Source organism: Rosa rugosa, chromosome 3 (genome assembly GCF_958449725.1).
Source record: "Rosa rugosa chromosome 3, drRosRugo1.1, whole genome shotgun sequence".
Taxonomy (NCBI): Eukaryota; Viridiplantae; Streptophyta; class Magnoliopsida; order Rosales; family Rosaceae; genus Rosa; species Rosa rugosa.
The window spans coordinates 38,070,922-38,085,819 of NC_084822.1; the positions used below are offsets into that span (position 1 = coordinate 38,070,922).

Below are 14,898 nucleotides of genomic sequence, written 5' to 3' on the forward strand. Positions count from 1 at the left end.
ATTGGAATTCAAATACTAAATGTGCAATCATGTTAACAGAACAAGTGAATTCCCACATTTGAAGTTCTTAAATCACCCAATATAAACAAGAAATAGCATCTCCTTACAGATATTGAGTTGAAATGAAAAACAAGGCAAAATAATTTGCAGTTGCCAATTAACACATGGGAAATATTTGTGGACGTAAAATTGGCAAAGACCAATTATAAGCTTCTATCCACCTTCCATTAGGTACCATCTCCATAATGATTTTCCTTACCATCCGAATAGGACCAGCCATTGCCCCCCATTGTAGCACTGAACGCGAGCCTAGGCAGAACCGTCGGCGCTTATTCCCGAGCCATATTGTGCTACCTCTCCGCCTTCTAATCCGCCTCCGTGGCCGGCACCACCCAACCAACATAGTGGAGTCTGACAACATAGATATGGTGATAGAACCTCTCCTCAACATTGCTATTTGTAGTGTTACTAAGTTGTGCAAAATGTTTTGTGATGTTCATTACTATGTATTTCTTATATAGTGTGATTAAAGATGAATTGTTGATGTTAATGATGTTAATCATAATGGGAGCAATCATAACAATCATGCTTTTTAAAGGCCTGATGCTGTAGTGGAATAAAGTGAAGCCTTAGGAGGAGTTTTTGTTGTATTTTATTGTTGGGGTTGTGGTAGTCATGATCAAAAGAGATCTTTGTGGTGAAAAGACAATCAGTTCAAATTAGAACTTGCAGGATAGATCTAGTAGTTACCCCTTTGCTTGGAGTTAAAACATATTTACTCGCACATTTTGCTTTGTAAAACATCTGTTTCTGAATTTGGGCTGGTGTATAAATTTGCTCTGAAAAGTTGCTTTTTTTTCCCCCCCCAATTTTCTAGAAGTTGTAAGGGAATAATGGTGGCTTTGGATAATTTTGTAGACAACAGATGAAAATATAGACTATGGAAGAAGGAACATTGAATGATAATTGCCCATGGGAAATGATTTTTTTACAACAAGTGGTGATATAATTTCATTAGTCTCAGGTTGGCATGCGGCGCCGAATCACCAAACTATAGATAAACTACTGACATTGAGTGCATAAGAATATACTGCTTTTCCAAGTACTCTGCCTTCATTCTTCACCAGCATAATCATTCACTCTATTTTATACCGGAAAAGAAAAGCTAAGTAAAGTGAAAATTGTTGGACCAGCTTTGTTTTTTTTCGGACAACGAAGTTTCATTAAACTGCAAAAGCAGCAGAGAGAAGCATACAACTGAAAAACCATCAGGAGGTGCAGGCAATCCATTACTCCTCAGAACTTTGAAAAAATCAGATGGAGGGTGCATTACCCAATTTCCAAGATCGATCTTCCTTTTGGCTTGCCTGGCAAGCAAATCAGCCAAAGCATTAGAACTCATCTTTATCAAATTCCAGCTACAAAACTTCAGCATACTCTGAAACCATCGGATTTCTTTGATGAGAGGGTAGATTTCCCAGACATTCTTTGAAAGGAACCAAAATAACACAGTACATTTGAAATGTCCATAATAACATCTTGAAAATCATGAATCTTTGCTGGCTTCAAACCCCAAAGCAGCAGAGGCTTCAGGCATCAATGCAGAATTCAAGTATAAGGAGGAAGTATTACCTGCAACTACCAAATCCTGATGATCTCTAGCAATAACTACAGTCCCTGCCACTCCTGTGCTATCATCCCAAGCACTATCACAATTGATCTTAATTGTACCAGGGTTTGGGGCACACCAAGTCTCCAATTTCAGAACCGATATCAGCTTGGGGGACACCTGTATATGGAGCCACTAAGGAACTGCCAAGAAACTCTGCTACAGCTGCTCCAATTCTGTGCACTTTACCAATAGGTTTAGGAGATGGATGTCCATAGACAACTTCACTTCACTTCTTGCCTTCCAGATTGTCCAGAGTGAAAAAGCCACCCAAAGAAAACGCACTGTCTTGGGGAGAGCATTAGTGTTATCAATATCCAAACTGCAGGAGCAATAATGTGAGAACAATGAGTTATCACAGAGATGGTTTGGACCCAGATTCATGAGTCTTATGATAACCAGATCCGACATTGAATGATTGAAAGAGCCACTTTTTGATGAACCAGCTGTTAAGTATGCAATGAAAAAACAAAGAGTCTCTGCCTTCCTGCCTTTGATAATAAATATGACCTCGTTAGCTCATACATACATAGGCAATGTTCCACATACTGCGCGTCGAATTTGGCCATATCTAACAAAAAACACAGCAGGGACTAGTTAAATTTCCAGGTTCTGATGTAGTCCCTATCGTGTGTGGTGATAACCTTCTTCATCCCCACTGCCAAGCAGGTGATGGGAGGTGCAGGAATGCCGACAATGTTAGCATCTGGTGAAATCCTTTTTCCTCTCAATCTCTGAATTACCATGTTTTGATAACAACCACCACTTGAACTTGAAGCAGGTTTAGAACTTGGCAGTACACAGTAGCTGGTGTCCAAGACAATTTTAGTAACCACTTTCCCTGTGTTCTGATCCACTAGATGAAGCACACCATCCATTCCACCCACAACCAAAGTTGATGCATCATTCCTCCGGTGCTGCATTGAACACACAGCACCCTGACTCACTCTCGTTTCCCACAAAAGTCTACATGTCCTCAGGTCCCAACCATACACATATCCATTGCTTGATCCAGCAAACACTGTCCTATCATTGCCGCAAGGGTTGTAGCTCAAAGTCTTTATCTCGCCTGCTATATGCAATTTTGCTGCAAACTCATGATCAGGTAAAAGTACAGAGGAAACTGTGATAGAAGAACCACCACCAGCAAGAATGGACAACCGACTGCCTTCATCACTTAACCCTAGGCATGTAACTGGCACCTCAGGGTCGTGCATTCTAAGAATTTGAGAACATTGGCTACTGTACATGTCAAACACTCGAGCAGTGCCGTCAGCACATCCAACCACAGCCTCTGGATCACAGTAGCTCATGCATAAACCCTTCGGAAAGGTACCCTTGCACTTAAATGGGTTTAATATCCTAGTCATCCCACTGCGCCTCCATATGCATATTCGACTATTCTTCGAGCCGACCAAGCCAACAATCTTGCTCTCATCAAAGTCAAAATCAACCAAAGGGCCATAGTCTACTGGAACTCGATATTCTCCTTGAAATTTATACACACAATTACGGCTTTCTTCCAGTGACCACAGACGCATGAACTTCTTCCTGCTGCTGCCAGTGAGAAGCAACCCATCCTTGTTTCGGCATTGATCAATAATATTAGCAGAGTGACCCTTCCACTGATCAACATTAATCCGACGGCTTTGAAGCAATGCAAGTCTATGAGTCACACCGGCCATCTCCTCCAAACAAAGACCCCTCACAAGACCCATTTGCCACTGCTTGTAATAAAGCGCTTCGAAACACTTACATTTGGCGATGGCGGTCCTCCAGGTTTTGCAAACCAAGGAACAACTGACGAGGTCTTGGCAGCAGTCAAGCAAAGAGAAGATTGCGGAAAGGACGTCATGGTCAAGAGCATTGTTTGGCGGAGGTCCTCTTTTCGGCCTCTTGTTGTTGTTGCTGGGCAGAGCGAAATCTCTCCCGGCCGGGAAGGAATGTGATTTGTATTTCAAACAAGAAGACATCCAAACAGAGATTTATCATGGATGACTTTCAGATATTTGTTGTTTCGCCCTATATATATGTTTATTAGGATCAAGGTATATGTAAGAGTAGAACAACCATGTAAAATAAGATAAGGAGACTAATATATATGTCACATCTAATTACACTAGGATTCCTAGTTATAAACAGTAAAATGATTTAAAGTGACCCAATTATCTAGTCCTGGCGGGACTGAGATATCGATTAACTCACCTCTGTATAATTTGTGATTTGTGCAGCTCCTCCATGGTTATCAACCACTTCACCCACCTACACTCACACACAAACACAAATTTGTAATGAGTAATGATTGTTGCGACCACCGTTTCGGGTTGGTCGCACAACCGGAAACGGTGATTGCGGAATTGGGTGTTCGCAAATTGAAACGACAATTACCTGGTCATTGGTCCTTGATCATAAATCTCTGTTTTTCGTTACTAAAGTGAGATCGTCCATTCCGCTTTGATAAGGTTGTGGCATTGTATTCAGATGAATCAGAATAAACTGTCATCGAGATCGTAATGGAGGCCATTGTTAGGGTTTGGAGAGGGAGACTGATAGCAAAATTTTATCACCACCATCTTTCATAGTTTCATCTCTTATTTCACGCCGGGTCTAAAGCGACGTCGTTCCCGTTTCCCACCCCCTATATAATTCGATTGTAAAGTGGTTTTTTTTTTTTTTTTTGGCAATGAAGTAATGAAGTAAAATGGTGTCTTTAAAAGATGAAAATTAGTTATGCCCATTTTGTATCACAAGTGAATCTCCGTACCTATTTTTTATAATACACAGTACACATGACTCCATTAGTCATGAAAAAGTGAAAAATTCAAGCTCCTATATGAGCAATGCTTCACTTTATGGACATGGAAGGCTAGGCAAGTTCCAACCAATTGAGAGGGATGACAAGCCTTTCAGGGGTTCGCACCACAAATGCACCTCAGGGGTTCGCTTATGCATATTCAATCATGAACGAGGAAGAACACCAAAAAGTACAAAAGAATTCGTCGGAGTCATTTGAATCAAGTGCATGAAGAAGACTGGACTGTAATTGATTCCAAAAGCTACCTATATGATTCGAGCTGTTATTTATCCGAAGAAGCACAACACAATTTAGATCCCAAATATTCTAAATATGTCGACAACAACATCGACTTAATCATTGAAATTGAAGGGTAGTTCAAATATGTCAGAGTTGGATCAACAGTTGTACTTGTTTGTACTTGTTTTTATTTTTTTATTTTTTATTACATCAACAATTGAGAAGTACAACAACTAGTCTTTCGTAAGTTAAACACATATGGAGGTGGTCAACAAATTTAACCCGCAATCATGACAATTAACTCCGCCATGAATATGATCAGAACAATTACAACCATGAATATGGTGATAATTACGATCGTAAATGCGACATGATGACGATCGTAAAGCGCGACAATGATTACAGCAATGAGTGCAGTAATCATTACAGAAATAAAGTAGGACACTGATGACAGTCATAAAGCTTGATAATAATTATAGGGATGAGTACGGTATCAATAGTGACTTGCTGCCCAAGTCACCGGCGACTTGCCAGGCAAGTTTACTTGCGGCTTAAGCCATAGCGCACTTATTCTACTTCAGTCGACTAAAAAATATACTGACTTAGGCATCAAATGGTTTTCTGCAGGTACCCCCCCTCCTCTTCGAGCTTACGGTTAAACTTCCGAGTCTACGCTCAAATGAGGCTTCTTGATCTTTTCTGGTCAGCTTCCACTCTAGTCCGCATTCATTGGTGAGTCAAAATCCTCTGCGGAATTTTTCGTCACCAACAACTCATAACCTCCTATTTACGTAGGGAAACTTATGCCACTAGACCAAATAGTATTGAGTTTTTTTTTTTGGTTACAAGTTTCTGTATTTTGAGAAAATATGTATAATTATTTAGGTCGTAGCTCTTTCTATCACGTCTCTGAACAGTAGTTTATAATGTAAATTTGCTACAATTAATAATATTATGTTTTTTTTTTTTTAGTAAATGTAGATTTCATTAAACACATGCCAAGATGACCATTACATAGAGAGATTGGACCTAACAGCAGGGTGAAGTGGGCCCCACAACTGCCCAACCCCTTGACCATCAGAATTGACTTAGATGCCTCGTTGAAGAGCTCAAGCCCATCACGCTTTGCTTACATCTTCATTTTCTGGCCCATAGCAGCATTGATGAGCCCATTTCCAAGAGCCTTAAGCAGAGGCCTAATAGTTTGCCCCAGCTAATTTGGGCACAAACCCAATTCACTAAGGTAATAACACCTCTACCACAGAGACCACGACATCTCCATCACTGGGAATCACCTCGCCAATAGCACGGCTACTTGGACCACCGCCAAAGACCAGCCCAGCTACCTGTGAACACCACCGGACAATCATCGTCAGAATCACCAAGAACAAAGCTCAGATTTGAGCCCAAACACAGTCCAGCCATACTGATCTGGACACCCAAATCCATTGGCATGTCACCGTCAACTCTGACATTGTTTGCAGCACCGGCCGAGCCCTGCCCAACATCACTTCTACCAGTTGCACGAGAATAGCATGGTGACGATCCATAGCCTCTACGCTGCCTCTTCGCGCAGCACCGCTGCCAGTCCATGTCTCAATCAACGACGTGGATGCCATTGAAGTCATAGAGAGAGGTTGTGAGGTCTCCTGTTGTAATACTCCAGAAATTTGTTATTAATTTCTTGAAATTTCCTGGAATTAATAAAGTGTTCGTTAGTAGGTTTTCGTGGTTTGAAGGTTGACTTTTTATACATTAGGATTCTGTGAAAACTTCCTTCGCATAAGTCATAGAGCGCGTCAATAAGAGTTCGTGCATATCCGGAACGCAAAAATTGGAATTCGTATGAAGAAGTTATGGGTTTCAGAAAAAACTTTCATTTTTGTATAAAGGACGAAAATTTCCGAAAATTGCAAAGAATGACAGAATTTCCAAAATTGGAAACCCAGCCCCTCTCTCTCTCCCCCCGACCGGAAATCGCCTCAATCCTTCTTCCGGCCATATCTTCGCCGTCCAGCCACCATTGGATGTGGCAGCACTTGCATTAGCTTCGCCTCTTCCTCCTCCGCCTGTCTGTGGTGGTTTTGCAACCCATCTCCGCTGCTACATGGCGCAGCAAGGAGAACCCGATCCTAACTCAGTTTTAGGTCAACGCCGGTTTCTCCATCCTCTGGCCACCACAGGTCGAGCCACCGGTCATTTTGGAACCCTCTGAAGATGCTGATCATGCTCACCAAGTAGAATTAACAGAATCGAAGCGTGGAAGGAGAACCAAGCCAAATCGAAAAATTGGGCAATTATCCAATCTAGCCACTATCGAGGTATTTTCCGGATTCTCTGCTTTGATTTAGGCTTGGTGCTAGTTGTGAAAGTTGTTGTGCATCTTGAGAGGAAGAGTTTGGCATAGGTCTCGCCGTTCAATTCGGAGGTTGACGGCGACGCTTGGCGGTTGCTTCCAGTCACCCGAGGGACAGTTTCTGTTTCTGATTTCGATCTACTCGTTGATACGAGTATTTCGATATACAACACGTAATTTTTGGAGATTGCATGATTAAGTTAGGGTTTTTATGGCTTCGATTCATTTCGGTTTTCGATTCGTGAGGATTAGGCCGTTCGATCGACTTATGGTTTTGATTGTTTTGATCGTAGAAGTGTTCCGAAGATGTTGGATGGTCTCGGATGAGGAACCGACTGTTGGATTGTCGTATAATTATGTTTTGTGATTTGTGTGCTAAGTTGAGACTGTATGTGATTAGGTGTTTGACGGAATTGTATTGGGCGAAAATTTTGTGATTGTGTGATCTTGGCTGTTAGAGAAGACGCAGCTGGAATTAGAGGTGAGTACATCTCACGGTGTTTCGGTTGATAAATTAGTTATGTTTTAATTTAGTAGATTTAATTATTAGCATGAATAATAGTATTTATCGAAACAAATTATTTGTTTTAAAATATATGAACTTGATTAACAACAGTTCATGGGTAAGTTAAAACAATGTTTTAATTTGATGTAAAATGATTTTCGAGAAGTACAATTTGTAAAACTATAGTTGGTATTAGTGGCATCCCTGAGTGGATGACTACGTGTGTGTGTATTTATGTGAAAAATATATATCTTGGTGGAATTGGGCGAGTTGTTCACTTTTGTTATGCGATGTGATGTTGAGGAAAATAAATGGAATGTGAAAGAAAAGTGGTTTTTGTTTGTTTGAGCTTTGATTGAAATGTATAAGATTTTGATAATGGTTTTGAGATGAGAACATATTATTTTCACTACTAGAATTTTTCTCATATACATTGGCCAGAAATCGATGTAAAAAAAATTTGTACCGATGTGTCAGTAGGTGATGTAAAAGATCGCCAAAAAATAGACATCGGTTTTTAACCGATGTCCCATACAACAATAAACATCGGATTAGATTCCAGAATCGATGTTAAACTGCTATTATCATCACAAATTGGTGTTTTTAGATATTGTTAAACCTTCATATTTATGCATTTAATGCTTAACGAAATATAGGTCCAATAGCACTAGTATTCATTTTAACATCGTTACTCATTCTAGAAACGATGTGCAATATATTCTTAGACATCGGTGTTTTTGAAATTTGCCTGTTGTTTATAAGCTTTACGGGTACTTGCCATATATCACACTATTTAAGATTGAATCTACATTCTTTTCTATTACTCGACCGATGTTCATTATTCTGTTAGACATCGTTTCCTTTTATGAAGTGATGTCCATTTTTCTATTAAACATCAGTTTTTGAGGTTGGCACCGATGTTCATACTTATACCAGACATTGTTTTTCATTTAATAAATCGATGTCCATTATATTGATTTGTTTTACATCGTTTCTTACTTAATAAATCGATGTTCATTGGGTTGTGTTACATCGTTTCTTACTTAATAACTCGATGTGCTTTGAATAAAGAGACATCGATTTTTGTTTCCAATATGATATATCATCTCTTTAATGGCATCGTTTTTGTAGTCTAATACTGATTTAAAATAGATGTATATACATCATGTCCTTTATTTGAGCATGATGTCCACTTTGTAATTGCTGCTACAAAATCAACCAAATCCACATTTGACAACATGAAATTCCAAATTAATTTGAATACGGGACATTGCATTAATTTGTATCCAACATCAGAGATAATAATAGTTCAAAAAATAGGCAAAAAGACCCCAAACCTACTTCAAGGCTAGCCTAAAACATACCATTGCAATAACTACGTGTAGTTTAATTTGTTTGCAGCTGCTGCAACAATACAACTACTCCAAAATTGTTCAAAAAACATCTAGCTAGCCTTACTCAAAATCACTTTGCTAGTCTCCATCTATAGCAAAGTCTGCAAATAGTCAACCACTTCAATGTGCACTTTGTCAAGTTGTTCTTGGGTGTATTCTTTCCGAGTCTTTGCTGCCCGCTAGAAACATATAGAATAACATAAGTCATAATCATCAGGTAAAATGATTCGTAATTATAGACAAGCAATCGTCTCTAAGCTGGCTGCATAGTACAAAATAAAAAAAAACATGTCTCTTGATTAAACAATAAAAAATCCTGCATATATAAAACAAGATCTACCTACTCATATTGTCAATCTAGATATCTCTGTTATATCTCTGGCAATCGTGTCTCTATTACATTCACAAACCACAAACAGCTCAAGATACATGAAGACTCAATCAAGGACTTGGCAATGTAAACTAAACGTTCAGCAAAAGGGGGAGAATGCAAAATACATTACCTCAGATGCATGCATTCTCCACCCATTCAGCCCTAGTTTCCATGTCCTTCTTTTGGCTGCAATCTTGAAACACCATTTGGTAGGATCATCTCATCATAAACCTACAAGTCCATATTCCGGACAACATATAATGTCATATTCAAGTTGAAGATTGATTTAGTCTGAACGAAGATTAAGCTAGATAAAAAAAATAAAAAATGCATACCAATAATATATGACGTAGAGGTACTTGATAATATGCTGCAAGTGGTCCAACCTTAAGAACCAGAAATGAGAATAGGTGACAAAGAATCCATCTTAAGGTTGCTAGAATCACATTCAATTCCAATATGAAGTAAATAAAAGGAGATATATGCAATTAATGTTCATAAATAATTTTGAAATAAGTACACTCATCAACAAAAGCACAAGGAAAAACACTGTTGATCACAATGTTATACGGATGAACTATAATCATCCAGAAAACATGACTATCCAAAACTAAGATATGATTTCTATTTCTCAAACATTTTAAGATTTTGTATTCGATGCTGTAGGTTTACTACATGGCCAGGTTAGACCTCTGTACGTAAATGGATGGGTAAATAATTGTGATGTTTTTAAGATAGAACACTTTGGAGCCACTTCAGCAATATTTACATATCACCCAGGCATGAAATGGTACAGCCCTTCAGCTCAAGACCTTTTTTTTTTTGGTTACCCAGAGTTCCCCCAAACCAGCTTCTTGGACTAGGGTTGAAACTGCAGCAACTGCCAAAATCTACAATCTTTAAGAAACAGGAAAATTGAGCAAATAGCTAGGCAGCTACTGAGAGGGAAATTGAACCCCAGACCACTGTGAGGAGAGAAAAACATGGGCCTGACTATTTCTACTAACCCATTGTTGGTAACCAAAGACCGATTATGGCATTGAGGAAAATAGAAATAATCATCGCAATAAGGGGCCATTTTCAAGTTTACTGAGTCATACCACTTACTGCAACAACAATTTAAGACTCTGACTCTAATAATATGTCAAGCAAACCCAGTCATTTCCTTTGGGATGTCCCAGAGTTTCAGGTATAAAGTAATAAGACACGATCGAACGTATATAACACCAAAATGAACCTATATTAACTCAAGATAGCAAACAAAGATGATGAGAACACACCGCTTCCCCACTATAATTCATGTAAGCTTGAGGCTTCACCACCAAAATTGGTACCTCTCCAATGAACCTGTACTGATGACACCAAGAAATCTGAATGAACACCAACACGTATAAGAGTATGAAAATAAAAGTTACAAGGACTGAAGACCGACCTATTCCAACCAGTGCCTTTGACTGAATTGTATTCATCACAATGCCCTGCGTTTTGGAAATACTATCTATCATTTCAAAACCAACCTGAGATGCAAAAACCACATGAAAAAGCTTAGTCTTTGCATAGCACATAATCGAAAAATAACTAAACAAATAAATACATGAGCAAATTTACATTGTGCCTAGTTCCATGGTACTTATTTCCAGAGTTACCCAATCCAACAATCATCCAAGGAGTGTATTCCACTTTAAATCTATCGCTATTCTCCGGCAAGGAAGTTTGTACAGAAAAACTTGTTGAAACTGAACACTTATTCAGAAAACGAGTTCTACCGGGTCTTCGTGGATATGATATATGCAACACGTTTACATGAACAAAACCAGGACAAACATATCAGATTACAATTTGTGGAGAAATTGGCCGGTAACAAAAAAGCAGAGTAGGTTTCACTTACAGGGTACCGAGAACTTCTTCGGTTTGAGGCAATGGCGGTGACAGCGAGCTCCAAAGGGTGGGAAGACTAGTCGCAGAGGAAAAGAGATAGACCGCTGCCATGGATAGAATATAGCAACTAGTACAATGAGAGCTCTATATGGGTTCTTATCAGAACCCAAGTACATGCGTTTTGCAACAAAGGGATGAATGATTAATTGAGAATATATTGAAGCAGCTATGAAGAGCCAATTACATGGATAGCTAAAGTATAAAGAAGTCAAATTTAAGAAAACCCATACAAATTTAAAGGAGACAAGTTGTTAATGTTTAAAGTTCAGCGGTAGCTAAATCTTTGTTAACGCTGGTCCGATGGGCGGACCGCTACTTGTGATACTCTCAGAGATTCCGCTACCTGTCAAGTAAATTACAGAGGGCGTCAGAGGGAGACCGCGTTGGGCGGTCTTCTCTTCTCCGATGCCTAAGTTAGTTAATGTATTTATGTTGACAAAGTAACAGTAGGTAAGTATTGAATGCGTAATTAATGAGGAGAGAGGAGAGAACCTTTTATAGGTGAGGAGGGAGTTGTTCTTCTCCATGTTTTCGATGTGGGACTGATGTGCTTCAATTCCCAGCTTCTGGAGCTGTCTTGGCGCGGCGCGTATCGGCGCGTCAACGGTGATCTGGGGGTAAGCCGGGGCTCAGGCGGTAGCCTGCTTAGCTGTGTTCCCGTAGGTCACTCATTTGGCGAGAGTCTGTACCGTTGGCGGTAGTATGAGCGTGGCCCATTATAGCTAATTATGCTTGCAAATGCCTATGTAAGTACAAGTCCCCCAAGTCCCCAGTCAAGGAGGTCAATCTTGGTTGGGGAGTTGCCTAGCGGTTCGAAGCGTTACTTCCGAGTACGTCTTGCCAAGGCATAATTAGCGTCGGTGCGTTTTCAACCATGTACTAACTGAACAAACGCTTTATACCCTTTCGGGTGGGCCCCTTGACAGAACCCGACCCAAGTTTCACCCCGAAACCCGGATACGAGCCTGTGGGGCCCACTTTAAGTGAAATCTTACCGAAAAATCGGCAGAACCTCCCCTAAAATAGGCTACCCAAAAGTTCACAAAACTTGGACATAATTAAAATTAAGCTCCTACTCAGATACACATTCCAACATTTACATTCCAAGTCTATATGTTACATTCCGAAAGTATGAATCCCATCTTAACTTCACTACAATAACAAATTCTCAGGGAATAACATTCTCCAAATTTAAAAGGTTATCAGAGCAGTGCTACATAACTAAGCCGATATCATACAAGGTAGGTTAAGTATTAACCTACAGTCAAAACGGAAGCGCAGATTCCTATGCCTCAAGTTCCTGGACGCGGCCTCGGCAAATCTGAAAATCTGGGCATTTGAAACCGAAGGGCCCAGGGGAAAACATTTAAAAACCATTAGAGTGAGTGGACGAAACTAAAATAAATTATGAAACCAATGCTTGAATGCTTTCCCATTTTCTTGTTAATAAAATCTGACATGCAGCGAGATTTATAAAACGTTTCCAACTCATTCCTTTTTAAAATATCCTTTTCAAGAAAACTCGTTCGATAACTAGAGAGGACTGCTGTCTAGTCATCTCATGCCATCTGGAGGGGACTGCCGCCCAGATGACGCATCGGAGGGGACTGCCGACCGGATTTAGGAGGCGGTGGTTAGAGGGGACTGCCGACTAACTACCTCATCTGGAGGGGACTGCCGACCAGAGTATTACCTAGAGGGGACTGCCGACTAGGTAAGATACGCATGCGCCGAAAATAGCCTCCTTGCCAACTCCTTTCTTTAAATTCTTTTCTTTCCACAAAAACCACGTTTATCCAAACAATAATCAAGTTATAAATTTAATGCCATGCTGCATGCATCATTTAAATAAAATAAAAGTCCACTCACTGGTGAGTCTCGCAGCTAATCCTGCTGCCTGCCCGTGTCCTCCTCGCTCGAGGGATCAGTACGTCCTGTAGCAATGGACATGATATAATTAACCTCGATAAAAAAAATTAATCTAAGAGTCAAAGCTTAATCATTCAGAAATTAATACTCATTACTCAAAAGAAATTTCCTCTAACAACCAATTCTTCAATTAAGGATTCAACTCTCGAATTTCGGAATTCCTTACAATTTCAATGTCCTCGAAACTCTTTAACAACTCAACCATAAATTAATCACCAAATTATAAAATAATTCCTTCCCAAAATTTCCGAGTTCTCCCTTAATTTTCCTTTTCAATCCACAATCACTACTCCAACTTTCCAACACATTAATTCAATACGAAACTATAACCAAGAGCATTTAACCTATAAAATTATAAACCACAATACTCAAAACAACCACATCCAACATCAAAATTCCAAGGAATCTCACTATCCGAACAACCTCAAATCTAACACAAAACTCAAAGATTAAATCCAATTCCGGTCAACCTATTTAGCTCAAAATCATCTCCACAACACACCCAACAATTTCTATACCTGCAACCACAACCAAAAATCAAGCAGAAATAGCCGGAAAAATCAACCAAAAACCAAGAACTCGTCAGCTACTGTTCACGCTACTGTTCATCTCGAATTTCTCCTCTACCGGTCGATTCAAGCTGCAATAAGCATACCCACAAGATCAGTGTTCTTCCAACAACAAGATTCACCAAGGTTTCCGGCCGAAAATCACCGGAAACCAAAAACCCAATCAAGAAATCGAAAATGTTCAGTTTTTCCCTCTTCTTCGATTTGCTTCATTCCAAGCCTAATCACCTAAAATCCTTACCTGAGATGGAAGAGGAGGAAGAGAGGAAGCTTTCTGACCGGTGAGACGACTTGGGGTGGCTTGACGACGACAAATTAGCCGGAAATGTTTTCTCCAGTTACTGTGCGCGAAAAGAAGGAGAAAGGGGAAGGAAGAATCGGGTTCTCCCGATTTGGATATGCTTTTTCTTTCTCTCTCTTCCCAAAATGGAAACCACTTAAATAAAACCCAAAAGCTAAGTATAGTAACTCTTATTTTAAGTCATAACTTTCCCGTCAAAATTCTGATTTAAACAAACTACGTGTCCACGAACTCGATTTTTCGTATACTACGGCATTCTTATGGAAATTCCCAACTTAACAGACAAAATAGAAAGTCAACTCCTCGGTCAAAACCAGTAAATGTAACTAGTAAAAATTTTAAGCTACGGGGCATTACACCCCTGCAAGGCCCCCTAGGGAGTCCCCCACTCCCCGGCTAAGGGTGTTGGGTAGTGAGCCCAATCTTTGATACCCGAGTGGCGGGGGTCAACATGCCTGATCAGGGCCGTCGTAGACTGTTGACAAGTCCCCCTGTCCCGTAGGGACGTAGTTTATGCCACACTGCGTGGCGGTCGTCGTAGGTTTGACTGTAACGCCGCGTGGCGGTCGTCGTCAGAATGAGGCGTTACCTCGGGAATTGCCGTTGGCGGAATTTCCTCTGCTGATAGTAAGCGGCAAGCAGTGTCGTGGGGACTTGGCTGGTTGCCGTTCAGTGGACTGTCTTGCATGCAGGAGGGAGGGGTTCCGCTAGCGGAGTTGTGCTTAGCGGAGACTATCTCGCTTGCAAGAAGAAAAGGGAGAAGTTCTGGTAGCGGAGTTGCGCTTAGCGGAGACTATCTCGCTTGCAAGAAGAAAAGGGAGAAGTTCCGC

The 14,898-nt window shown here is 40.2% G+C and overlaps 3 protein-coding genes and 1 long non-coding RNA gene across 4 annotated transcripts; all 4 read right to left on the reverse strand.

Moving 5' to 3' along the window:
- Positions 1 to 32: 32 nt before the first annotated feature.
- LOC133738835 (uncharacterized) lies at positions 33 to 472 on the reverse strand. Its single transcript, XM_062166509.1, has one exon. The coding sequence runs from the start codon at positions 449 to 451 to the stop codon at positions 158 to 160; it is 294 nt and encodes a 97-aa protein (XP_062022493.1). The 5' UTR covers positions 452 to 472; the 3' UTR covers positions 33 to 157.
- Positions 473 to 1,043: 571 nt separating this feature from the next.
- LOC133741012 (F-box/WD-40 repeat-containing protein At3g52030-like) lies at positions 1,044 to 4,195 on the reverse strand. The gene is made up of 3 exons (XM_062168943.1): positions 4,058 to 4,195; positions 3,875 to 3,931; positions 1,044 to 3,691 (listed from the first exon to the last, which is right to left on the reverse strand). The coding sequence occupies exon 3, from the start codon at positions 3,640 to 3,642 to the stop codon at positions 2,263 to 2,265; it is 1,380 nt and encodes a 459-aa protein (XP_062024927.1). The 5' UTR covers positions 3,643 to 3,691; positions 3,875 to 3,931; positions 4,058 to 4,195; the 3' UTR covers positions 1,044 to 2,262.
- A 4,866-nt stretch (positions 4,196 to 9,061) lies between these two features.
- LOC133740763 (chloroplastic group IIB intron splicing facilitator CRS2, chloroplastic-like) lies at positions 9,062 to 11,512 on the reverse strand. Its single transcript, XM_062168714.1, has 7 exons — positions 11,220 to 11,512; positions 10,940 to 11,102; positions 10,760 to 10,848; positions 10,612 to 10,678; positions 9,667 to 9,717; positions 9,462 to 9,562; positions 9,062 to 9,137 (listed from the first exon to the last, which is right to left on the reverse strand). Exons 1-6 carry the CDS (start codon positions 11,318 to 11,320, stop codon positions 9,494 to 9,496), a joined length of 540 nt encoding a protein of 179 aa, XP_062024698.1. The 5' UTR covers positions 11,321 to 11,512; the 3' UTR covers positions 9,062 to 9,137; positions 9,462 to 9,493.
- Positions 11,513 to 12,349: 837 nt separating this feature from the next.
- On the reverse strand, positions 12,350 to 14,175 carry LOC133741549 (uncharacterized). The gene is made up of 4 exons (XR_009861996.1): positions 14,009 to 14,175; positions 13,717 to 13,838; positions 13,139 to 13,203; positions 12,350 to 12,598 (listed from the first exon to the last, which is right to left on the reverse strand). It is a non-coding gene; the product is annotated as an uncharacterized LOC133741549 (long non-coding RNA).
- Positions 14,176 to 14,898: the final 723 nt, after the last annotated feature.